At 44.3% G+C, this 25,329-nt stretch overlaps 1 protein-coding gene across 4 annotated transcripts in view; it reads left to right on the top strand.

The window, feature by feature from the left end:
- Positions 1-25,329, top strand: part of LOC126191140 (inactive dipeptidyl peptidase 10) — a 1,759,372-nt gene that overhangs the window by 1,415,476 nt on the left and 318,567 nt on the right. For all 4 annotated transcript variants that reach the window (XM_049931893.1, XM_049931895.1, XM_049931894.1 and 1 more), the window contains exon 7: positions 5,852-5,904. In XM_049931893.1, the coding sequence (XP_049787850.1) occupies positions 5,852-5,904 (53 nt within the window). The remainder of the gene's footprint in view (positions 1-5,851; positions 5,905-25,329) is intronic.

Below are 25,329 nucleotides of genomic sequence, written 5' to 3'. Positions count from 1 at the left end.
GGCAGATGCTACAAGCGACGTGTTTTGCATCAGAGAGAGGTTTGCTGTTGGAATTCCAGGAGTGTGCAATCCAAGACAAGTCAAACAACAATTACTTCCTACCGCATACGTCGCGCGAAATGACCATGACGTGAAAGTCAGAGAAGTTAGAGCGCCTAGAATTACCCTCTGCAACGTACCGTAAAGTGGTCTGCAGAGTGTTTATGTTGGAAATACAGCACCAACATATCGTCTGGTGCCCAAGGACTTTTAGGTCTCACGAGTGAACAGAAGAATATAGCTTTCGTACGAAAGACTGAAGTGGTACAGATGTTTTCAACACATCAAAAGTCTCGTGGAATTTCTTCTTCAACCTTTTTCCTGTGATTGACACGCCCGGATAGCCGTGCGCTTCAAACGGTCGTTTTCGGGAGTGGAGGTGTGTCGGCCAGAATCGAATTAGTCGGATTAACGACGACGGTTGCTGTGGCGGCCAGCTTGGATGTGGCTTTTAGGCGGTTTCCCACATCTCTCTAGGTGAATACATGGCTGGTACCGAAGTACCACCTCTGCACACGATTCGCAAATGTTTAGAAAATTTTCGCTCACTTCCGCACGAATAACACTGCAGGCAGACAGTTGGGATTCACTTATTCCGTCCTTGGTGGTAAAGGGGTGGCGACACGAAGGGCATCCGGCCATCCCCTTAAACTAACCACCCCTAATCCGTTAATAACAACGCCGGCCCTTCATCGATGCGGGACAAAATATCAATCAAAAAAGAAGTATCTTCTTTCCTCTTGTGGTTATTTGATAGGACGAGCACTTGTTGAATAAATGTACACAGCACTAAATTTTACTTTTTCATTTTCTTCCCGTGTATCAACACTTAACTCTGTTTCGATGATCAGCTTGCATGTACGTATTAATAGCAATTTCGTAACACAGATCGGTAAGCTTCACCAGCTATGAGAGGCTTCACAAAGTTCACAATTGTCGATGACTCACAACATTACTTCATACTTGATGAACGCACACTTGATAATACCATGTCGTTGTTGTTGGGATCTTCAGTCCGAAGTATAATCCTCTTCATGTCTGCATAACTACCGCAACGTACGTCATTTAAACCTGCTTACTGTATTCAAGCCTTGATCTCCCTCCACAAATTGTATCCCCACACTTCCTTCCAATACCAAATTAACAGTTCCTTGATTCCGCAGGATCCATCTTATCAATCGCTCCCTTCTTTTAGTCAAGTTTTTTCCCGAATTCGGTTCATTACATCCTCATCTGTTATTCATTCAACCCATCTAATGCTCAGCATTTTTCTATACCACCACATTTCAAAACTATTTTACTTTCTTATTGTCTAAATTGCCTATTGTCCACATTTCACTGTCGTACAAGACAACACTCCGGACAAATACCTTCACTGCAGACTTCCTACCACTTAAATTTGTATTAGACATTAACAAATCCCTCTTTTTCAGAAATCCTTTTCTTGCTATTGCCTGTATGTATTTTATATCTTTCCTACTTTGACCATCACCAGTTATTCTGCTGCCCAAATAACAAAATTCATTCATTACCTTTAGTATCTCAGTTTCAAATATAATTTCTTCAGCATTGCCTGAGTTAAAAAAATGGTTCAAATGGCTCTGAGCACTATGGGACTTAACTTTTGAGGTCATCAGTCCCCTAGAACTTAGAACTACTTAAACTGGGACTTAACTTTTGAGGTCATCAGTCCCCTAGAACTTAGAACTACTTAAACTTAACTAACCTAAGGACATCACACACATCCATGCCCGAGGCAGGATTCGAACCTGCGACCGTAGCAGACACGCGGTTCCAAACTGAAGCGCTTAGAACCGCACGGCCACACCGGCCGGCTGCCTGAGTTACTTCAGCCAGAATCCATTACCCTTGTTTTACTTTTACTGACGTTCAACTTATAAATTCTTTTCAAGACACTGTCCATTCCATTCAACTGCTCTTCCAGGTCATTAACAGTCTCTGACAAAATTACAATATCGATAAACCCCAGAGTTTTTATGTCCTCTACCTGAAATTCCTTTCTAGATTTTTCTTGGTTTCCTTCACAGCTTGCTCAGTGTACAGGTTGAATAACATCGGGAACGGGCTACAATATTGTCCCGCTCGTATGTCAACTGTTGCTTCCGTTTCCTGTCCTTCGAATCTTATAACTGCAGTCTGGTTTCTGTACAAGTTGTAAATAACCTTTCGCTCTCTCTATTTTACACCTGTTACCTTCAAAATTGTAAAGAGTCCAGGCAATTCAGCACTGCCAAGAGTTTCTCTAGATCTATAAATGCTATAAACGTAGGTTTGACTTTATTTTCAGACAAATTGCAGGGTCACTACTGCTTCACATATTCCTACGTTTCTCCGGAACCCAAACTGATCTCCCGGTCAACATGTACTAGTTCTTCCATTCTTATTTTTTTAAAAATTGTTTCAATATTTTTCAGCAATGACTTATCAGACTGATTCTATCGTGTACAGGTTCCATCCACTAGGAATGACGACGTAGAGAGACAGAAAATTGTAGTACTTGAAAAGTTAAAGTACCCGTTGCTAATTTGGATTACGTACAGACTTCGTCGAATGGTTTTGAACCGTCCCTAATGGATGCAACATGACAGCAGAAACAGCGGTCGCGCTGCGATCCAAATGGATGGGATCAGTTTCTACAGGGATGCAGCCCCATAATGTCCTCAGAGAAAGGTTGAAACGCTCGAGGGTGCCAGTAGTGGCAAACAACGTCATCATGTTGTTCACTGCACTGCGAGCTGTAGTTTACGACCGCAAAATGTGTAGCAATGAACGCCCCAGGGAAAGGTGTGGTTTCATTGACGCCTTTTATTCCACCCCGTGCAGCCTTCTTGTGCTCTTCTTAGTGGCGGTGTGTCTGACACGTTTTCCTCAGCCTCTCATAAAAAAAACCAGATGATTCCATCTCTGGGCGTAACAGTTCTGACATCCCTCGCCGAGGCGCCAAAAGGAGGGATCAAATGTGAGTAAGAGAAAAAGTGACGATATTCAGATCATGTGACGCATCCACGGTGGCATTTGACAGAATTGCGGTGAAATTTGGCATCAGTGTGACACCATTAACCCACCTTAAGGAGCTCCGGAAAGGCTCAAAATCATGAAAAGTTCAATTTTTAATTTTTTGCGTTTTCTGAATCTGCAGACTATTACCTTTTAATAGATATATAATTTATTCAATTCCGAAGACTACAACTATTTTTAATTTTTTTTTGAAATGTGTTCTACATGGGCGTGACCCACTGTGGCGCTGTTAAACTGCTGTCAAATGGTGTTATTATTAACGTCCGTGTTCATCAAGTACATTTTAGTGATGTGAGATAAAGTATGTGTTGTGGCTAACCTGTGATGGTTCAGTATATATCGCTGGTGTGATTGTCGATTGTTTCATGTTTATTTACTCTGTCGTTATCTCGAAAATATTCGTAATTAATTCTGTTTCTTTAGTCTCTGTTTTGTTGAAGTATAATAATGAGTAAAAGTAAAGTTATTAGAAATCCTCTGAAGGCTTTTAAGAAAAGGAGAAATGTTGGAAAGCCAAAGGTATGTGTTATTACTGTAAATAATAACATTCTAACATGGTACGAGCGATGCTTGCTTTAGACAAGGAACGCCTTCGGGCTGCAGACAGGGCTGTAAAGAGTCTAGAAATACAAGCAAGAGTAAACAGGAGGAGGAACAAGAGGAAGCTGGAGGAGGAGTTTGCAGAGGATGAAGATAATCCATCCTATGGACCTGGAATGCACTAAAAAGTTAATCCAATCTTTGTCGCTCGATTCCCAAAACTTTTATTTTCTCATACTAATTACATGTTTTCTAAGGATCTTCCAAACATATTTGTTTCAAACTTTCAGTAAATGTTACACAGTACCTTCTGCATAATTTAACACAGCCTTTTTCCAAAAAACTGTATATTTTTGAATATATAAATAAAAAATTGCAAAAAATGTTGTGAATTTTCATTACAATTGAAAAAAAATCATCTTTAATAACTGAAGTAAAATTTTGTAAAATTCCTGTGTTGTAGCCCATATTCCAATAAATAATCTGTAAAAAGTTCAACTTCCTACCTCAAATACTTTGTGAGGAAAGATGTAATTTATAAGCGTTATTTTAACATTGCAAGTATAGGGCGTTCCGGAGCACCTTAAACTTCACATGAACTTCTGAGCTCTGGACGTTTTTTTCGCAAGTGTCGACACCTTGCTATTTAAAGCGTCCTGGAGTCCAATGGTGACAGGACGCCTCGTTTTTGCACCACTACAAAAGTAGTTTATACTGACCTTTGAGTGAAATTTCAAACTTAATCGTAGTAACAGGTTGCAAATACAGGATTTCGAAAAACTGATCGTTTAATTCTGCTACCCAGTGTAGAAAGGTCTAACGGTATCTACACTCTGTATATAAGGAAACATGCAGCGCATTGTGATTCAGAAGTCGCATTTGAATGTTCTTTCTTTGTGAGAAGATCGCGTAAGCCTCATGTAAGAAGGAGAGACATCTACCGGCATGTGTCGGAATTGGGCAGTGGCAGTATCGTTGCCTGTCGGACGATGTTTAATCGTTCAACGTGGTTGCTACTTGTGTTGTCCACATCCCACGATTAGCATAGGAATACAGATCCGAATTGTTCCATAGGCCATACTTACGGCTGTGTAGTATTTCGATGACCCGACCCACAATTGCCTGAGGGGCGAGACTTACTGTTCGCTCGGTCGTGCAGTATCGTACAGCCACGTCGCTTACCTTAAATCAGGAAATGGGATTGTTGTGCTGCAAGACGAGTATCCACACGGACAGTGGCGCAATGTCTGGCACGTCACAGACTGTCAGCCGTCGACCATCGTTGCGGTTTCGCTTGACGCCTCAGCAGAAGCAAGTGCGCTGCCGGTGGTGCGTAAACGACCGTGCTGGACACAGCAGTGGAACCACGCCGTCTTTACAGGGGAGTCCCGCATCTACACACATCATCACTATGGACGTATCCGTATGTGTAGACTCCAAGAAGAACGATCATTGCCTGACTAAATTCGTCATCGTCAATCGGCCCAGTGTTCGGCTTCATAGTAAGGGGTGCCAACGGTACAGAATACATCTAGTCCTCATAGCTAGTAATACGAACATCGGTCGCTACATTTCTGACCAGCTAAGGGCAGTGGTTGTGGTCTATCTTCGAGATCTCCGTGACTTTATCTTTAAACAAGATGGCCATGTTGTCCTGCCCTATCTCGATACACAGGGTGTTTGACTGCTGCTGTACTGACCAGCAAGTTCTGTAGGTCTAGATATGAGTTACCGAGAGACTGTCAAGCCCACACTCGCTAGCCACTACGAATAGTGAAATGTGGCATAAAGGTGAGGCAACATGGAATTACGGACCCATATCTTGCATCCGAGCTCAGTTCAACTCGATGCCGAGTAAGTTAGAATAATCGTTTCTGCCAGAGATGGCAGGACTGTGTACCGTTTACCTCAAATTTACGCACAGATTTAACGTGCATTCTTCCTAATATATTCCACATGTACAATAAGCAACATTTAGTTACTTGATATCCTATCTCGAGCTACAGCTTTAATAGCCAGCAATGTAATTAACACGACAATCGGAGGTCAACCCCCTCACCGTGCTTACGACTGAAGTATGCCCAGTCACCTACATTTAGACAGGCAAGCTAAGACCGGGAGCGGCTGTCATTTTCTGTTCGGTGAAACTGCCCAGAGGGGGGCGGCGCTGGAAGCTGGGGAGCGAGACACCCTGTGTTCCTCGCCTCACAGACTGTTCTCTTTCTGTTCGCAGGTGTTCCGCCAGTCGTTCACGGCGCACTACACCATCTACGACGTCTCCAACGAGTGAGTACTGACTGCACCTGCCCGCGCTCACACATCTTCGGTATTTATCTTCATAGGCACCACACCTCGGAGACGCTTTCACTTACACGTACAGCTTTCAGTGCTTAGTTCCTAAGTTCGAGCGTTTTTTTCTTGATGATCACTTCAAATATGACTGTAGCAAACATTTATTACGCAGCAGCCGCACTATCTGATCAATATACCATACACCTGACACCCTTGTGTAATGCAAAATTGGCTTCTAGAGAGGCGGACCCGCCAGCATAAAAGGACATGGCGAGTATTGTACTGTCACTAGAGAAGCAGTGACCGCAAAACGGTAGGCCAGGAGAGCCCAGTCACTTGGAACAGGGACTGGTCGCTGGACGTCACCTGAACACCAGATCCGTCAAGGAATTTCACCCCTTCTTAGGCTGCCCCATTCGAATGTTGGTGATGCGGTTGCGAAATGGAAACGCGAAGAACCGATCGCGACTAAACCGAGACTGTACAGGTCTCACATACTGATGGACAGGGACCGTCAAGCATTGTGGTGAGTTCCTAGGTGCTACCAGTAGTCCAGACAGCTGAGTGACTGTGCGTGGAGAGTCAAGTAGAATTTAGTACAGTGGTCTAGCAGCTCCTTACAAGCCACACAGGGTTAACCGATATATGATGTGGAATAAAGAGCGACACCATTGGACAACGGATGACTGGTGATTTGGTGTCAGTTCGATGAAAGGGTCTGGTTTTGGCCAATACCAGGAGAGCTTCTACCTGTCATTGTCTGTAGTCAATAGTGAAGTACCAAGGAGGTGGTGTAACAGTATGTGGGTTATTTGGTGGTTAGGGTGTGGTCCTCTTATTGTGCTTAAGAAATCGCTAAACGCCAAAGGGTATGAACATATTTCATAGCAATGTGCACAACGTAAGGGAGAGGAACGATTCGGAGATGCTGATCAACCCGAAAATCCACCATGTCAGCACCTGTGAAGCGATGATTGTAGCCAGTAACGTTCCTGAAGTAGACTGGCCTGCCCATACTCACAGCCTGAACCCAATGGGACACCTTCGGCATGAGTTATAAAGTCGACTTCGTTCCACACCCTAAAAATCGCTACCTACCTCGTTTAGCTTCTCACAAAAAGTGTCCAAATCGACTGTTGGTGATATGACTGTCAAGATCATAGAGCACTGCGGATAATTGTAAAAGTTGCAAGAAATCACCGGGAGAAATCATTCGCGAGTTCCAAAGTGCTACCAGCATTCCAATAAGCACAATGACTGTGCATAGTGAGTTAAAAAAGTGAGCTACAATGGTCGTACAGTTTCTTATAAGCTACAAATTCCCGAAGCGACGCTAGAGCTTGTCTAAAGAAAGACGCCACTAGGCAATGAATGACTGCAAAGGAGCGATTTGGAGTGATGGATCACGCTACGCTCTGTGGGAGTCCCATGGAGGCGTTTGGATTTGGCGAATGCCTGCAGGACGTTACCTGCCATCATGTGTAGCGCCAGCAGTAAAGTACGGGGAGCTGTTGATAGAATATAGTGCCGTTTCGCAAAGTTTGGATGTGGTCCCCTTATTGGGCTTAAGAAAATGCTTAATGCAAAATTATATGAAAATATTTTACAGCCTAGCGTACATGTATACAAGAAGAATAGGTGAGAGACCATGATTGTTTCTATTAGCATGACAATGAAGTCGAAGTTCTGACTTATCCCAAAATGTTCCATTGGGTTCACGTCAGCACTCTCGCCAGAGCAGTTCATTTCCGGAATGTTATTGACCAGACACCACTGCCTCAGAGATGCTGATTTATGACAGTGTGCATTGTCATGTTCACCCTGTTACAAATCACCATCTTTGAGGCAACTGTGTGTGGAAAATACAATTCCAGAAATGGACTGGTGTCCCCAGAGAACAAACGTGAACCGAATGGAACACATCTGGGGTAAGTCAGAACGTCGACTTCCTTTCAGACCCCAGCGCCCGACATCACTATCTTTTTTGGTTTCGGCTCTTGAGGGAGCGAGGGGCACCATTGCTCCACAGACATTGAGACACCTCATTGGAACCGTTGCCAACAGAGTTCAAGCCATCATATAGGCGAACGGTACATACGCCCCACATTAACCACCACAAATAGGTGTCCAGATACTTTTGATCTGATAGTTTATTTATGGAGGGTGTTACAAAAAGTGTTGAAAGTTCTGAGATGGCCAGAGCCGTGAGTGGGGGTGGGGGTGGCAGGGGGGGGGGGCGGGAACCCAACGAAACAATAAAACAATTCCAATACAAAATATGTGCAGAAACGCGCACTTTCTGAGATGCAAACACTTCTAGAAAAAACAGGATCAGCTTGACACCCCTTATTCGTGAGACACGCTAAAAGTAATGACTAAGTAATACACTACTGGCCATTAAAATTGCTACACCAAGAAGAAATGCAGATGATAAACGGGTATTCATTGGACAAATATGTTATACCAGAACTGACATTTTCACGTAATTTGGGTGCATAGACCCTGAGAAATCAGTACCCAGAACAACCACCTCTGACCGTAATAACGGCCTTGAGACGCCAGGGCATTGAGTCAAACAGAGCTTGGGTAGCGTGTACAGGTACAGCTGCCCATGCAGCTTCACACGATACCACAGTTCATCAAGAGTAGTGACTGGCGTATTGTGACGAGCCAGTTGCTCGGCCACCATTGACCAGACGTCTTCAATTGGTGAGAGATCTGGAGAATGCGCTGGCCAGGGCAGCAGTCGAACATTTTCTGTATCCAGACAGGTCCGTACAAGACCTGCAACATGCGGTCGTGCATTATCCTGCTGAAATGTAGGGTTTCGCAGAGATCGAATGAAGGGTAGAGCTACGGTCGTAACACATCTGAAATGTAACGTCCACTGTTCAAAGTGCCGTTAGTGCGAACAAGAGGTGACCGAGAAGTGTAACCAATGGCACCCCAAACCATCACACCGGGTGATAAGCCAGTATGGCGATGAGGAATACACGTTTCCAACGTGCGTTCACCGCGATGTTGACAAACACGGATGCGACCATCATGATGCTGTAAACAGAACCTGGATTCATCCGAAAAAAATGACGTTTTGCCATTCGTGCAACGAGGTTTGTCGTCGAGTACACCATCGCAGGCGCTCCTGTCTGTCATACAGTGTCGAGGGTAACCGCAGCTATGGTCTCCGAGCTGATAGACCATAGTGCTGGAAACGTCGTCGAACTGTTCGTGCAGATGGTTGTTGTCTTCCAAACGTCCCCATCTGTTGACTCAGGGACGAGACGTGGACGCACGATCCTTTACAGCCATGCGGATAAGATGCCTGTCATCTCGACTGCTAGTGATACGAGGCCGTTGGGATCCAGCACGGCGTTCCGTATTACCCTCCTGAACCCACCGATACCATATTCTGCTATCAGCCATTGGACCTCTACCAACGCGAGCAGCAATGTCGCGATACGATAAACCGCAATCGCGACAGGCTACAATCCGACCTATAACAAAGTCGGAAACGTGATGGTAGGCATCTCTCCTCCTTACACGAGGCTCTGAAAAGCTAATCATTTGCATATCACAGTATCTTCATCCTGTCGGTTAAATTTCGCATCTGTAGCACGTCATCTTCGTGGTGTAGCAGTTTTAATGTCCAGTCGTGTGCCTATGACAAGGAAAGGAATTTCCACACCAACACTGCAACCGGACGTCCACCAAGTGGCGACACGTGGTATTTTCAGATGGATCCCTTATTATGCTCCATCCGACACGTGATCGTTGGCGAGTACGACCTGGAAGTATTAAAACTAATACTCTGCAGTAGTTATGGTCTGGAGAATGTTTTCGCTGTATCCCCTGGGTGATTTCGACATTCTGGAAGCAAAACGGATCAACACAAGTATGCATCTATTCCTTGGGACCATGTCTACTCCTACATGCAGGCCGGCCGGGGTGGCCGAGCGGTTCTAGGCGCGTCAGTCTGGAACCGCGCGACCGCTACGGTCGCAGGTTAGAATCCTGCCTCGGCCATGGATGTGTCTGATGTCCGTTGGTTAGTTAGGTTTAAGTAGTTCTACGTTCTAGGGGACTGATGACCTCAGCTGTTAAGTCCCATAGTGCTCAGAGCCATTTGAACCTTCATGAAGTTTATTTTTCCTCGGCACGATGTCATCCACCAGCAGAACGGAGCAACGTGTCTCGTAGCTCGCAGTGTAGGTGCGTGGTTCGAAGATCACTAGGACGAGTTGACCCCACTCCTATGGACAATATGATTTAAACCCAGTCGAGAGTCTGTGGGACCATTTCGATCGAGCTGTTCAAACCATAGATCCCCAATCGAGGAACCTGTGCTACGGCACAGCTCCACATCACTCTCGGTAACTTCCACAACCTCACTGACTCTTTCCTGCATGTTTGGCAGCGGTCCGCGCTACAACGGGTCATTATTCAGGCTTTTGACAGCTGGTCACATTAAAATGACTGAACCGTGTGGAAACTATTCGTGGTCACTACCAAAAATTAAAAAAAATGAGCTAAAATTAATCATTGAAGAAACCTGGACGACAGAAAAAAGTACCAGGAGAGTGAATGTAGCTCTGATACATCCACTACATAAGAATGGACATGTACAAGATTTTGAAATAACAGGAATTTCTGTGCTACCAGTAGCATATAAAATATTTTCCAAGATTTTAATGAACAGAGTAGAAACACACACTGGACGGTCATTTACGTGAATATGAAGGTAGTTTCAGGAAAAGCAGAACGTGTTCTAAACAAATGCCTGGTCTGAAGTCATTTCCTACAGAATACTGAATTCAGTGGGTGCTCTGGTAATGTTTGATAATTTCAGAAAGGCCTTTGCATGTCTTGGCAGAACAACTGTTAGTATAACAATTCGAGAAGGTGTATAATCTAATATAACAAATTTAATCTGTGAAACACTTACAGAAAGAGTACCTAAAGTGAAAATTGTTGGAGAAGTACCTTAGACCTTAGAAATAAACACGGGTGTAGAGCACGGTGATGACCTATCTCCAATTTGTTTAGTTGATCCAAAAGGAAGAGAAACACAGTGAGAACGTGGAATGAAAAACTGAATGGATATGGCATTTCACAATTAATGTTTGGAAGGCGAAGGGAAGTATTGGAGCTAAAAATTTCGCATATGCTGATAACACTCCTATACTTTCTGAAAATGTGACACTTCATATAATACAAATTAATCTTTTAGAAGAAACAATTTCTGAAGAACAAAAATTTAATAAACGTTTCAAATGCTCCGAAATCTATAAAAACAAATAATGACCAATTAGAGAAGGTTATAAAATTTAAATCTCTCGGGGAGATAATTCGAAAAAATGCTTTGGATAAAGTTACTATGGAGGAAGGAATACATAAAACGGAGAGGGCATTTAGTAAAACTAAATACGTTTACGGCAAAAAATACTTCTCTAAAATGCAAAAAATACGGCTTTACAAAACAGTAACGAAGCCAGAATGTATGTATGCAAGCGAATGTCTACCATTTAACTAAAATTTAAATAGTTTAGAAACAGCAGAGAGACGAATCATTAGGAAAATAGTAGGCCCACGAGTAACTGCAGCAGCTTCAAGTTACGAAGTAATGATGAAATTTGTCTAAATCTAGACAACTTACCAGAACTAATAAAAAAAAGAAATGGTATTTTTCGGACATTTATATAAAATGCAAGACAGCACATTAATTAAAAAATTTTAAAATTATTCATGGATATGAAGTCAACAACAACGTAGGTCTACGAAGCAGAAAATGATATAAAAGCTGAAGAAATAACAGACAGACAAGTGTTTAGAGAAAGAGTATTGAATGAAGGATTCCAAGGTTGGAGAGTGAAAATAACAGCTCCTGAGTGGTCAGAAACCAAGAAGAAAAATCGAAGTGAACAGATGAAAGAGTACTGTATGAAAAGAATAGAACAACGAATAGTGAACTGAAACAGGCACATGGTCCTTAATTAAAAATCAAGAAAACGAACCACCACTGTCGTATCATCACAGAAATTTATTTCAAATTATTCCTTTAGGCGCAACGCTTATGCCATCTTCAGATCCACTATGAATTGAGAGATTACTTTCATTTCCTGCCCCACGTGTTGTAGAACCCATATAAAAAGTCACTACCTGTCGTGGATTGCATGCAATCCGACAGCTAGTCTTATGTGGGTTCTACGACACATGGGGCAAGGAATGGAAGTTCTCTTTTGTTCGCGGTAAATGATGACAGGCAAAACAGTTGCAGGATAAAGATTTATTAAAATTCTTGGCCACGGTTTCCGTATATATAAATATACCTTCATCAGAAGTAAAATACTCTGAACAGGAAGACACTTTCATTAGCAAAAACTTAGCATACGAAATGAGAAAGAAAAAACATTGTAGCTGAAGTAACCGTAAATTTACCAGAGTATTTCAGGCACAAATCGTTTAGTCACTTACTAAAAATTACATCCTGCAATGGAGATTAATAAAATAATTGTGCCAAAGGCGTCGTCAGTAGTTAAGACATCATCTCCATTTATACAACATGATTATGGACAGAGGGTCGATGCGAACACAGCTTAGCATCAGTACTTCGCCTATGAACTATCGTGACGAGGGAGTGAAAGCCCTGGGGCAGACAGTTTCTCCGAGAGAGGGTACTTGTGGTATGTGCGAGTAAGGGTTACAAACTGGACCTGCTCGAAGAATTAGAGATTTTCAAGGATCTGTCTCAAAAAGATGGTTTTGTTCTTAATGAACAGGTGCAGCTTAGAAAGAAAAAATTTTTAGGCAGTTTCAAACCCCTACTTGCTTTAATGTAATATAGTCTGGCTGACTAGAAGTTAGTTGTCTTGCTTGTTGATGCCGCTGAGATGCGCTTTTCCTGTCTTGTTGGGATTATTACGTATTTTTTGATGTTTGCTGTTTGTGGTTTTCAAGGTGTATGTGTGGTTAATTGACTGTTATGTTTTTATTCACAACGGCAGATGGTTTCGTTTTACTTTAACATTTTCGTTGTTTTCGCTAGTATGTATTTTACCGTTTAAGTCACGCGAGATTCTCCCACACAATACTAGTGCCCTCCCTCGTTAGATGTGTTCCGTAGCGCAAACTTCATCTGCTTGACACTAGGACAGAGGTAAATTGGTTTCATATTTTCTACTTTACGTAGATGTTTTTAAATGGTTCTGATATATTTTATTTATTGAGACAGATGGTTTGAATTAGCACAACTTTTAATAATTTTGATGCGCATTTGTATGTATCCATGGATTCTAATGTGCGCGAGTGTGCTTTCACACGACCCTCTGTCCATAATCATGTTGTATAAATGGAGATGTTAACTACTGACGACGCCTTTGGCACAATTGTTTTATTAATCTCCATTGCAGGATGTAAGTTTTAGTAAGTGACTAAACGATTTTGTACCTGAAATTCTCTGGTAATTTTACAAATACTGAAGCTATAGCGTTTTTTCTTTCTCATTTCCGATGCTAAGTTTTTGCTAATTAAAATGTCTTCTTGTTCAGGGTATTTTACTTCTGATGAAGGTATGTTTAGCCGCACAGTATTAGCCGAGCGGTCTAAGGCGCTGCAGTCATGGACTGTGCGGCTGGTCCCGGCGGAGGTTCGAGTCCTCACTCGGGCATGGATGTGTGTGTTTGTCCTTAGGATAATTTAGGTTAAGTAGTGTGTAAGCCTAGGGACTGACGACCTTAGCAGTTAAGTCTCATAAGATTTCACACACATTTGTAAATTTTTGAAGGTGTATTTATATATACCGAAACTGTGGTCAAGAATTTTAATAAATCTTTATCCTGCAACTGTTTTGGCTGACATCATTTACCGCTAAGAATTTCAACTGTTGCTGTTTCAGCCACGTTTAAAATCTTGAGTTCTCTTTTGGTTTATATAGAGCCGGCCGGTGTGGCCGTGAGGTTCTACGCGCTTGAGTCTGGAACCGCGTGACCGCTACGGTCGCAGGTTCGAATCGTGCCTCGGGCATGGATGTGTGTGATGTCCTTAGTTTAGTTAGGTTTAAGTACTTAAGTTCTAGGGGACTGATGACCACAGATGTTAAGTCCCATAGTGCTCAGAGCCATTTGAACCATTTTTTTTTTTTTTTTTATATTAAACCTTAAGATGGCGAAGTGTAGCGCTGAAACGAACAAACCCACTTGCACTTGTTAGTCTAGCGTGTGTGTGTGTGTGTTTGTGTGTGTGTGTGTGTGTGTGTGTGTGTGTATAACATTGTATTCTTGGCTTTTTGCAATGCTGTACTGGTTGCAGTAACTTGGGCTGATGCGCGTTTACAAGGTACACTGTTCTTCGGCTGCGGCCTGGATTTCGGTCTGACACGTGAAGAAGAGAGGAAAGCGTTGCCGGTGCTGACAGTGGTGGGCGCTTCGCGTGACGGCCAGCGTGACCTTTACCTTTGGCTTTAGCTTTAGCTTTAGCTTTAGCTCTGCCTCACCCCCGGATTTGCCGGCCGCCATTACGGGGAACACCAGGCGAGCGCTTTTACGGCGCCAATTTGGCCGGCGCGGCGCGGCGCGGCGCCCACAGGCCGCGAATAACGGCCCCCGCTCTCCGCGTGACGGGCGGCGGGCGGCGCCCAACCGCCCCCGCTGACGGGCCGACGCGCGCCGCCGGCGCCCACGCGCGCCGCTTCCCGGTCACGAAACGCCGCCTGCCCGTAACAGCCGCCTCCGGCCTCGTACGTCTGTTAACACCTGCCTCATCCGCGTCTTACTGCCCCTGCTTCTGTTTCCACTGCACTCACAACTCGGTAGCCTCACGTGACCAGGTACATAACGACACGTATATACAGGGTGATTCAAAAAGAATACCACAACTTTAGGAATTTAAAACTCTGCAACGACAACAGGCAGTGCTAAGCACTATCTGTCGGCGAATTAAGGGAACTATAAAGTTTCATTTAGTTGTACATTTGTTCGCTTGAGGCGCTGTTGACTAGGCGTCAGCGTCAGTTGATGCTAAGATGGCGACCGCTCAACAGAAAGCTTTTTGTGTTATTGAGTACGGCAGAAGTGAATCGACGACAGTTGTTCAGCGTGCATTTCGAACGAAGTATGGTGTTAGGCCTCTTGATAGGTGGTGTATTAAACGTTGGTATAAACAGTTTACAGAGAATGGGTGTTTGTGCAAGGGGCACGTTCTGGACGGCCGAGAAGGTGCTACTGTAACTGGACTACAGTATCTGGAGATGTTAGAGAATTGGCTGTTCCCTCAGCTCGAACAAGAAGCACAACAATTCATATTTCAGCAGGATGGAGCGCCACCACATTGGCACTTATCTGTCCGTAACTACCTGAACGTCAACTACCCGAGGCGATGGATCGGCCGCCAGGCAGCCCGTGACAGAGCACTTGATCACTGGCCTCCAAGAAACCTTGATCTTACCCCCTGCGATTTTTTCTTATGGGGGTATGTTAAGGATATGGTGTTTCGGCCACCTCTCCCAGCCACCACTGATGATTTGAAACGAGAAATAACAGCAGCTATCCAAACTGTTACGCCTGTAATGCTACAGAGAGTGTGGAACGAGTTGGAGTATCGGGTTGATATTGCTCGAGTGTCTGGAGGGGGCCATATTGAACATCTCTGAACATGTTTTTCAGTGAAAAAAACCTTTTTAAATACTCTTTGTAATGATGTATAACAGAAGGTTATATTATGTTTCTTTCATTAAATACACATTTTTAAAGTTGTGGTATTCTTTTTGAATCCCCCTGTATTTCACTACTAAGTGTCCGACAACTGACAGTAGATTCTTTTTTTATTGACATAACAAAGGAATGACTGGTAGAAACCGACCATGGTGAATATCATGCTGGGTTCTACATCTACATCTGCATGTACATCCATACTCCGCAAGCTGCCTGACGGTGTGTGGCGTAGGGTACTTTGAGTACCTCTATCGGTTCTGCCTTCTATTCCAGTCTCGTATTGTTCGTGGAAAGAAAGATTGTCGGTATGCCTCTGTGTGTGCTCTAATCTCTCTGATTTTATCCTCTTCGCCACATATACGTAGGAGGGAGCAATATACTGCTTGACTCCTCTGTGAAGGTACGTTCTCGAAACTTCAACAAAAGCCCGTACCGAGCTACTGAGCGTCTCTCCTGCAAAGTCTTCCACTGGAGTTTATCTGTCATCTCCGTTACGCTTTCGCGATTACTAAATGATCCTGTAACGAAGCGCGCTGCTCTCCGTTGGATCTTCTCTATCTCTTCTATCAACCCTATCTGGTACGGATCCCACACTGGTGAGCAATATTCAAGCGAAGGTGTATAATCTAATATAACAAATTTGATCTGTGAAACACTTACAGACGAGTACCTAAAGTGAGAATTGTTGGAGACGCACCTAAGACCTTAGAAATAAACACGGGTGTACAGCACGGTAATGGCCTATCGCCAATTCTTTTTAGTTGTTCCAAAAGTAAAGAAAAATAAAACACGGTGGGTGAACAAGTGTACTGTAACCTACTTCCTTTGTTTTCGGATTGCAATTTCCTTAGGATTCTTCCAATGAATCACAGTGTGGCATCTGCTTTACCGACGATCAACTTTATATGATAATTCCATTTTAAATCACTCCTAATACCTACTCCCAGATATTTTATGGAATTAATTGCTTCCAGTTGCTGACCTGCTATATTGTAGCGAAATGATGCAGGATCTTTCTTTCTATGTATTCGCAGGGCATTACACTTGTCTACATTGAGATTCAATTGCCATTCCCTGCACCATGCGTCAATTCGTTGCAGATCCTCCTGCATTTCAGTTCCATATTGATTTCTGCGGTTACTCCACGCAGTGTTGTTTGCCTGTTAGCACTGAAAAATCTAAAAACGCCGATGTTCGCAGTTGTTTCCGGAGAAATGTACGAACAAGCGAGGCACTACTAATTCTTACGACTTTTCTTAGCAGAGAGACTGTAAGAAAGGAAAATCCATTTTTGTAGCAGTTGTAAATTTACACTGTAGAGACAAAAGTCATGGGGTAGCGATATGCACTTATACAGATGGCCGTCGTATCGCGTACACACGGTATAAAAGGGCGGTGCATTGGCGGAGTTGTCATTTGTACTCGGGTAACGCATGTGAAAAGGTTTCCGACATGATCATGGCCGCACGATGGGAACTGACAGACTCTGAACGTGGAATGGTTGTTGGAGCTAGATGCATGGAGATTCCATTTTGTAAATCGTTAGCGAATTCAGTGCCCTGACATCCACAGTGTCAAGAATGTGTCGATGACACCAAATTTCGGACATTACCTCTCACCACGGACAACACAGTGGCCGATGGCCTTCAGATAACAACTGCGAACATCGGTGTTTGTATATTTTTGAGTGCTAACAGGCAAACAACATTGCGTCGAATAACCGCAGAAATAGACGAATGGAAAAACTAGTAGAAACCGATCTCGGGGAAGATCAGTTTGGATTCCGTAGAAATACTGGAACACGTGAAGCAATACTGAGCTTACGACTTATCTTAGAAGAAAGATTGAAGAAAGGCAAACCTACGTTTCTAGCATTTGTAGACTTAGAGAAAGCTTTTGACAATGTTGACTGGAATACTCTCTTTCAAATTCTAAAGGTGGCAGGGGTAAAATACAGGGAGCGAAAGGCTATTTACAATTTGTACAGAAACCAGATGGCAGTTATAAGAGTCGAGGGACATGAAAGGGAAGCAGTGGTTGGGAAGGGAGTAAGACAGGGTTGTAGCCTCTCCCCGATGTTATTCAATCTGTATATTGAGCAAGCAGTAAGGGAAACAAAAGAAAAATTCGGAGTAGGTATTAAAATCCAGGGAGAAGAAATAAAAACTTTGAGGTTCGCCGATGACATTGTAATTCTGTCAGAGACAGCAAAGGACTTGGAAGAGCAGTTGAACGGAATGGATGGTGTCTTGAAGGAAGGATATAAGATGAACATCAACAAAAGCAAAACGAGGATAATGGAATGTACTCGAATTAAGTCGGGTGATGCTGAGGGTATTAGATTAGGAAATGAGACACTTAAAGTAGTAAAAGAGTTTTGCTATTTGGGGAGCAAAATAACTGATGATGGTCGAAGTAGAGAGGATATAAAATGTAGACTGGCAATGGCAAGGAAAGCGTTTCTCAAGAAGAGGAATTTGTTAACATCGAGTATAGATTTAAGTGTCAGGAAGTCGTTTATGAAAGTATTTGTATGGAGTGTACCCATGTATGGAAGTGAAACATGGACGATAACTAGTTTGGACAAGAAGAGAATAGAAGCTTTCGAAATGTGGTGCTACAGAAGAATGCTGAAGATAAGGTGGGTAGATCACGTAACTAATGAGATGGTATTGAATAGGATTGGGGAGAAGAGAAGTTTGTGGCGCAACTTGACTAGAAGAAGGGATCGGTTGGTAGGACATGTTTTGAGGCATCAAGGGATCACAAATTTAGCATTGGAGGGCAGTGTGGAGGGTAAAAATCGTAGGGGGAGACCAAGAGATGAATACACTAAGCAGATTCAGAAGGATGTAGGTTGCAGTAGGTATTGGGAGATGAAGAAGCTTGCACAGGATAGAGTAGCTTGGAGAGCTGCATCAAACCAGTCTCAGGACTGAAGACCACAACAACAACAACAACAATCGCAGAAATCAATATGGGACGTACGACTAACGCATCTGTTAGGACAGTGGGGCGAAATCTGGCGTAAAAGAGCTATGGCAACTGACGACCGACGTGCATGCCTTTGTTAACAGCACGAACTCGCCTGCAGCGCCCGTCCCGGGCTCGTGACCATATCGTTTGGACCTAGACGACTGGAAGCCGTGGCATGGCCAGATGAGTCGCGATTTCAGTAGCCGGCCGCGGTGGCCGAGCGGTTCTACGCGCTTCAGTCCGGAACCGCAGGACTGCTACGGTCGCAGGTCCGAATCCTGCCTCAGGCATGGATGTGTGTGATGTCCTTAGGTTAGTTAGGTTTAAGTAGTTCTAAGTTCTAGGGGACTCATGACCTAAGATGTTAAGTCCCATAGTGCTCAGAGCCATTTGAACCATTTTGAACCCGATTTCAGTTGGTAAGAGCTAGTGGTAAATTAAGAGTGTGGCGCAGACCGAACGAAGTCATGGACCCAAGTTGTCAGTAAGGCACTATGCAACCTGTCGCTCCATATTGGTGTGGGCTAGGTTTACACGGAATGGACTGCGTTCTCTGATCGAACTGAACCGATCACTGACTGGAAATAGTCATGTTCGGCTACCTACAGACCATTTGAAGCCATTCATGGATTTTATGATCCCAAACAATGATAGAATTCTAGTGGATGCCGCGCGGGATTAGCCGAGCGGTCTTGGGCGCTGCTGTCATGGACTGTGCGGCTGGTCCCGGCGGAGGTTCGAGTCCTCCCTCGGGCATGGGTGTGTGTGTTTGTCCTTAGGATAATTTAGGTTAAGTAGTGAGTAAGCTTAGGGACTGATGACCTCAGCACTTAAGTCCCATATTTTACACACAATTCTAGTGGATGACAATGCGCCATGTCACATGGCCACAATTGTTCGCCATTGGTCTAAATAACATTCTGGAAAATTCGAACGATTGATTTGGCCACAGGGATTTGTCGACATGAATCCCGTCTAACATTTATGGGACATAATGGAGAGGTCAGTTCCTACACAAAATCCTGCACCGACAACACTTTCGCAGCTATGGACGGCGATAGGGGTAGCGTGGCTCAACATTTCTGCAGCAGACTTACGACGACTTGTTGAGCCCATGCTACGTCAAGCTGCTGCACTAGGCCGAGCAAAAGGAGGTCCGACACGATATTAGGAGGTGTTCCATGGCTTTTGTCACCTCAGTGCAGAGACAACATTTGACAGTGTTGACTGTAACAGACTCTCCCAAATGGATGAAGTGCAGGGATCAAAAGTTTAGCTCCAACTTGTACAGAAACTAGACCAAGCTTATAAGAGTCGAAGGATATGAAAGGGAAACAGTCGTTGAAAAGACAATAAGTGAGGATTGTAGCTTGTCCCACGTTTTAATCAGTATGCGCTTACACCAAACAAGAAAGAAACATAAGAATAAAGTGTAACGGCAGTTAAAGGTCACACATAATATATAAATAGCTCGACGTTTTCCGAAGGCGTTACAAAAAAAAAGTAGTTCAACTGCCTCTGAGCACTACGGGACTTAACTTCTGAGGTCATCAGTCCCTTAGAACTTAGAACTACTTAAACCTAACTAATCTAAGGACATCACACATATCCATGCCCGAGGCAGGATTCGAACCTGCGACCGTAGCGGTCGCGCGGTTCCAGACTGTAGCGCCTAGAACCGCACGGCCATCCCGGCCGGCGAAGACTTTACAGTTGAGTCAGAAACTACAAAGGACCTGGAAGACACGGTGAGCGGAATGGATGGCGTCTTGAAAACAGATTGTCAGGTGAACATCAACAAAGATAAGACAAGGTTAATCAAATGTAGCTCAATTAGATCAGGCGGTGCTGAGGGAATTAGTTTAGGAAATGAGACACTGAGAGCAAGTCAAGTGTTTTGCAACTTGAGGAAAAAAATAACTTACGGCGGCTGAAGTAGTGTAAATTAAGCGTCTTTCAAAATACACACAACGTGTTCTGCCTTACGGCAGGTGTTGTCATGGGGTAAGCCTCGTGTGAGAGGTCCACCGCATGAGCGTCTAGGGGAGTGATTCCAGTGGTGGCTTCCCGTTGCCTTCCACTTGTGATGATGAAATGATAGTGAGGACAACACAACACCCAGTCCCTGAGCGGAGAAAATCTCTGACCCAGCTGGGAATCGAACCCGGGAGCCTTTGCATGACCACTCAGCTATCGGGGCGGACTCTCGGAAAAGAGAAGTGTTTTAACAGTCACTAAAAGTTCGATTGGTAGGAAGTATTTTTCTGGAAGTGTTAGTCTGTAGTATAATCTTATATAGAAGTGACATTATAATTCACCGGTAAAGACACAATCAAACCTTTACCACAGAGCTGTGCATATAAAGTCGCTTGCAAGGACCGTGGAATCGTATAAGCTGGTCAGTCAGAGAGAGGTGTGTCAATAGTGTTCTCGAAACATGAGTTAAGCTGGAGATTAGGAAAGACAGACTCAATCTTCGAAGATCAACTTTTAACGGAAAACCACGCATACGAATTAGAATGCGACCTTTTGTATAATGTTATGAAAAGCCGAAAGACGACGCCGATGAAATACTAAAAATTAGTAAACATAGGACTCAGCATCCCACCTCAGTTATAATGACCAGACGCGTTTTCCCTTCTCGACTCTGTTAAATTAAGTTGCAGTTAAACAATTATTGAACTGCAGTTGTAAATCAAACTTCATTTTTTAGCTTGAACTCGCTTTGCTCACGAAATTCGAATTTCTGCAGATCATACTAGAGTTCATTTTCAAAGAGGCATCATCACACCATAGAAACAATTTGGAGAAATTAATGAAGCACTATCAAATTCAGGAATCATAGTTACACCACTAAACATGGCGCTACTTATTTATTTCATAAAACGTTACACGATGCTTTTATTGACTTTGCCACGGGTTCCACAGAATGTGGAAGGCCAGTGAATAAAATTGTTGCCTTCCAGTGCTCGTGGCAATATTTTTGCGTTAGATGTGTCACTCCGTTTCTTAATGATTCCCTAATGGTTTCATCTGAAACGGATTGACAGAGGAAGATATATGATTTAATAACAGTTATTTACTTGTCCAAAAATCAATTTCTCGTTTCTTGGCCATCGCCAGATGAGAACTGAATTTTAAAATCACGGATAAAATGACGTGTGAGCCGCACAGCTTTTACAGACACAGATAGACAAGATACATGCGCAGCCCCATGTTCGACAATGCACATTGAACGGTATACTCCGAAACATTCGTTCCTGCACCAGAATGGTGCTCTTTCAGATCTGCTACAGATCGCTGACATATCCTGCTTTCCAGAGAAGGGAAGCCTCCAACCTCTGCGTTGGGCGATGAGGTGTAGCTGTCCAGTACGTTGTCAGGTACCCGTGCTTTCACCGTCCTTAAAACACTTTTCCACACACACTCACAACAGCAGACGAATAGTCGACCAGTTTCGCCGTTTGCGAGTTACTTGTTCCCAAGGGTCAAACAAGTCTGCCCATTGTCAAAGTCGCTTATGTTAGTGAATTTCCAAAAGATTTAGAAAACCATATCGAGGCAACACCACAGCCAGAGTGAAGCAAATTGAACAACTTTCTGCCATGTCTTTCTTACTCAAAAGATAGGGGCGTGGTACATATTAACGTGTAAGGAAATTACGAAACACCTTTCAACTGTTAGTTTTTAGCAGTTACATCTATAAAGTGAACACGTGTTGTTGAAGCGATCTCAAGTTATAATTTACATTGTTAGAAGCCAAGGTCGCTTGATGTGAAATAAGTTAGTTCACGACCAGTTTCGACAGTAACTAGCTCTCATCTTCAGTATTCAGATCTACAATATACGGATAATGATTTGAATAATAAAAAGTACTTTTTTTTCTTTATTGTTATTTTTAAACGCGTACAACAGGCATGCTGTCAGCAGCATGTTACGCCGCTCTTCAGCCATAGAATAGACAAAGAAACAACAGAAAGAATACACATAAGTTACATAACGGTGGGTAATAAAACAGTAGACACATAAAGATAAACACGGAGCCGTCCACACTCGACGATAATCCACACTACAAACTGTTGACACGACGCACAAAGACTGTAGATGTCGGTAGCACAGGTGAACGATGGAGTGTGACGGTGAACGCTGAACACTAAACATGACGGCACACACGAGACACTGATGGCGATGATCTCCAGCGCGCGAATGTCCACTTAGCGTGTGCGAGTCCGTGTACCTGCCAAGAGGGGAAGAAGGGTGAGGGGGGGGAGAGGGGAGAACAAAGCTGCCAATGGCTGATGAGAGTAGAGGGACAGGGGAGGGGAAGCCCGGGGGGAGGAGTGGGGAGAAATGGAGGAGGAAGGGGGAGAGAAGGGAGGGAGGGTGCCCAAAGGAACAAACACAGGAAGAGGGAGGGAGGATCAAAGTTGGTAGGAGGGGTAGATGGAGGGGAGGAGGGCATCATCAGGGAGGGAGAGCTGGCGGAAGCCACCTTGAGAGAGGGTACGGAGGGTGGAGAGATGGAGAGCAGGTGGGACATGGGAATACAGGCGCAGCAGTGGGCGGGGGTGGGAGAGGATGGGGAAGACAAGCGGGTGAGGGGGATCGAGTTTACGGGAGGTGTAGAGGATCCGTATCCTTTCAAGAAAAAGGAGGAGGTGGGGGAACGGAATGAGGTCGTACAGGATCCGTGTGGGGGAGGGGAGACGGGTGTGATAAGAGAGGCGGAGAGCATGGCATTCTAGGATCTGAAGGGACTTGTAAAAGGTAGGGGGGCGGAGATCCAGGCAGGATGGGCGTAACAGAGGAGAGGGCGGATGAGGGATTTATAGTTGTGGAGGATGGTGGAGGGGTCCAGACCTCACGTACGGCCGGAAAGGAGCTTGAGGAGACGGAGTCAGGAGCGTGCCTTGGCTTGGATTCTCCGGAGATAAGAGGTCCAGGAGAGGCGACGGTCGAGGGTGACATAAAAAGTACATACCTTCCAGATGTATAATTACACATCAGTCTCGTGGACATACTGAGAATATGCTCCAGTTATAATAAAACAGCTCTACAATGGTTTGTCAAACATGTAAAACTTGCTAAATAAAATACCCACAGCATCAAAAAGGATTCTAAAAGGAAAAATTGGCACATCAGTAAAGACAATGTGTCGATAATAACTAAGGAAGACTGACCTGATATGCTTTAGAGCCCATGTTAAGTGGTTTCAAGCTTGGTCGCCATGTGGAGCCACAGTACTAAGACAACGATGCGTGCATGATTACTTCCGAGATTGTACTAACCAACTATTTATTTGAAAATTTTTTTGAACCAAGTTACATAACAAAACTGTAGAGACGAACCTAGTCTCAATAAACACTGAAACAGCACAAAACAGGTACGTAACCAGGCAGATAACTATGTTTCCTATCATTTACATGATGGTAGACTCATACTTATGTAACTGACAGCCGGTAAATGGAAGCAAATGGATGTAGCTTAGTGCCAAACATGTTTCTAGATACAGCATAGGCGTTCAAGCATGGTCTCACCATGTCGACGAGACTGATGTATAATCATATTTCTGGGAGATATGTAATTTTTTCCTCCTCACTATATCTGATGGTCGCCATCCTCACCCTGCTCCTCGCCCCGACATCCCTCCTAAACTTGTCCACGGTTACTCCCGCGCCAACTGGCATGCCTACGGGACTCCATACACACCCAGGTCGACAGCCACAACCTTATCCTCCAAATTTCTGATGACATCTCCCACACCGCTGCCTTCCTGCACGAGGCCATGTCTGACGCCGTCGCCAAAGCCATCCACCCTCACCGCCCACCCCTGCCCCCACAGACCGTCATTCTCCTTTGTGAATCCCGCCGCCTCTACCGCTCTTCACAGAAGCTCTCCTGCGAACCTTGCAGAACTAGCAGTCCTGGAAGAAAGGATATTGCGGAGACATGGCTTAGCCAAGGCCAGGGGATGTTTCCAGAATGATATTTTGACTCTGCATCATAGTGTGCGCTGATATTAAACTTCCTGGCAGATTAAAGTTGTGTGCCGGATCGGGATTCGAACTCGGGACCTTTGCCTTTCGCGGGAAAGTGCTCTACCATCTGCCAGGAAGTTTCATATCAGCGCACACTCCGCTGCAGAGTCAAATTCTCATTCTGAAAACATCCCCCAGGCTGTGGCTAAGCCATGTGTCCGCAATATCCTTTCTTCCAGGACTGCTAGTTCTGCAAGGTTCGGAGGAGAGCTTCTGTGAAGTTTGGAAAGTAGGAGACAAGGTACTGGCGGACTCGTACTGGGGCGTGACTCGTGCTTGGGTAGCTCAGATGGTAGAGCACTTGCCCGTGAAAGGCAGAGGTCCCCATTTCGAGTCTCAGACCAGCACGCAGTTTTAATCTGCCAGGAAGTTTCGTATCAGCGTACACTCCGCCGCAGAGTCAAAATCTCATTCTGGGAACCTCAGTAAGGTCAACCACTTTGCCTCCCACCTGTCCAATGTTTTTCCATCACAGATGATCAAAAAAATGGTTCAAATGGCTCTGAGCACTATGGGACTCAACTGCTGTGGTCATAAGTCCCCTAAAACGTAGAACTACGTAAACCGAACTAACCTAAGGACAGCACACAACACCCAGCCATCACGAGGCAGAGAAAATCCCTGACCCCGCCGGGAATCTAACCCGGGAACCCGGGCGTGGGAAGCGAGAACGCTACCGCACGAGCACGAGATGCGGGCAC

The sequence above is a fragment of the Schistocerca cancellata genome, chromosome 6 (assembly GCF_023864275.1).
Source record: "Schistocerca cancellata isolate TAMUIC-IGC-003103 chromosome 6, iqSchCanc2.1, whole genome shotgun sequence".
Taxonomy (NCBI): Eukaryota; Metazoa; Arthropoda; class Insecta; order Orthoptera; family Acrididae; genus Schistocerca; species Schistocerca cancellata.
This window is presented reverse-complemented; position numbering and strand designations above follow the sequence as displayed.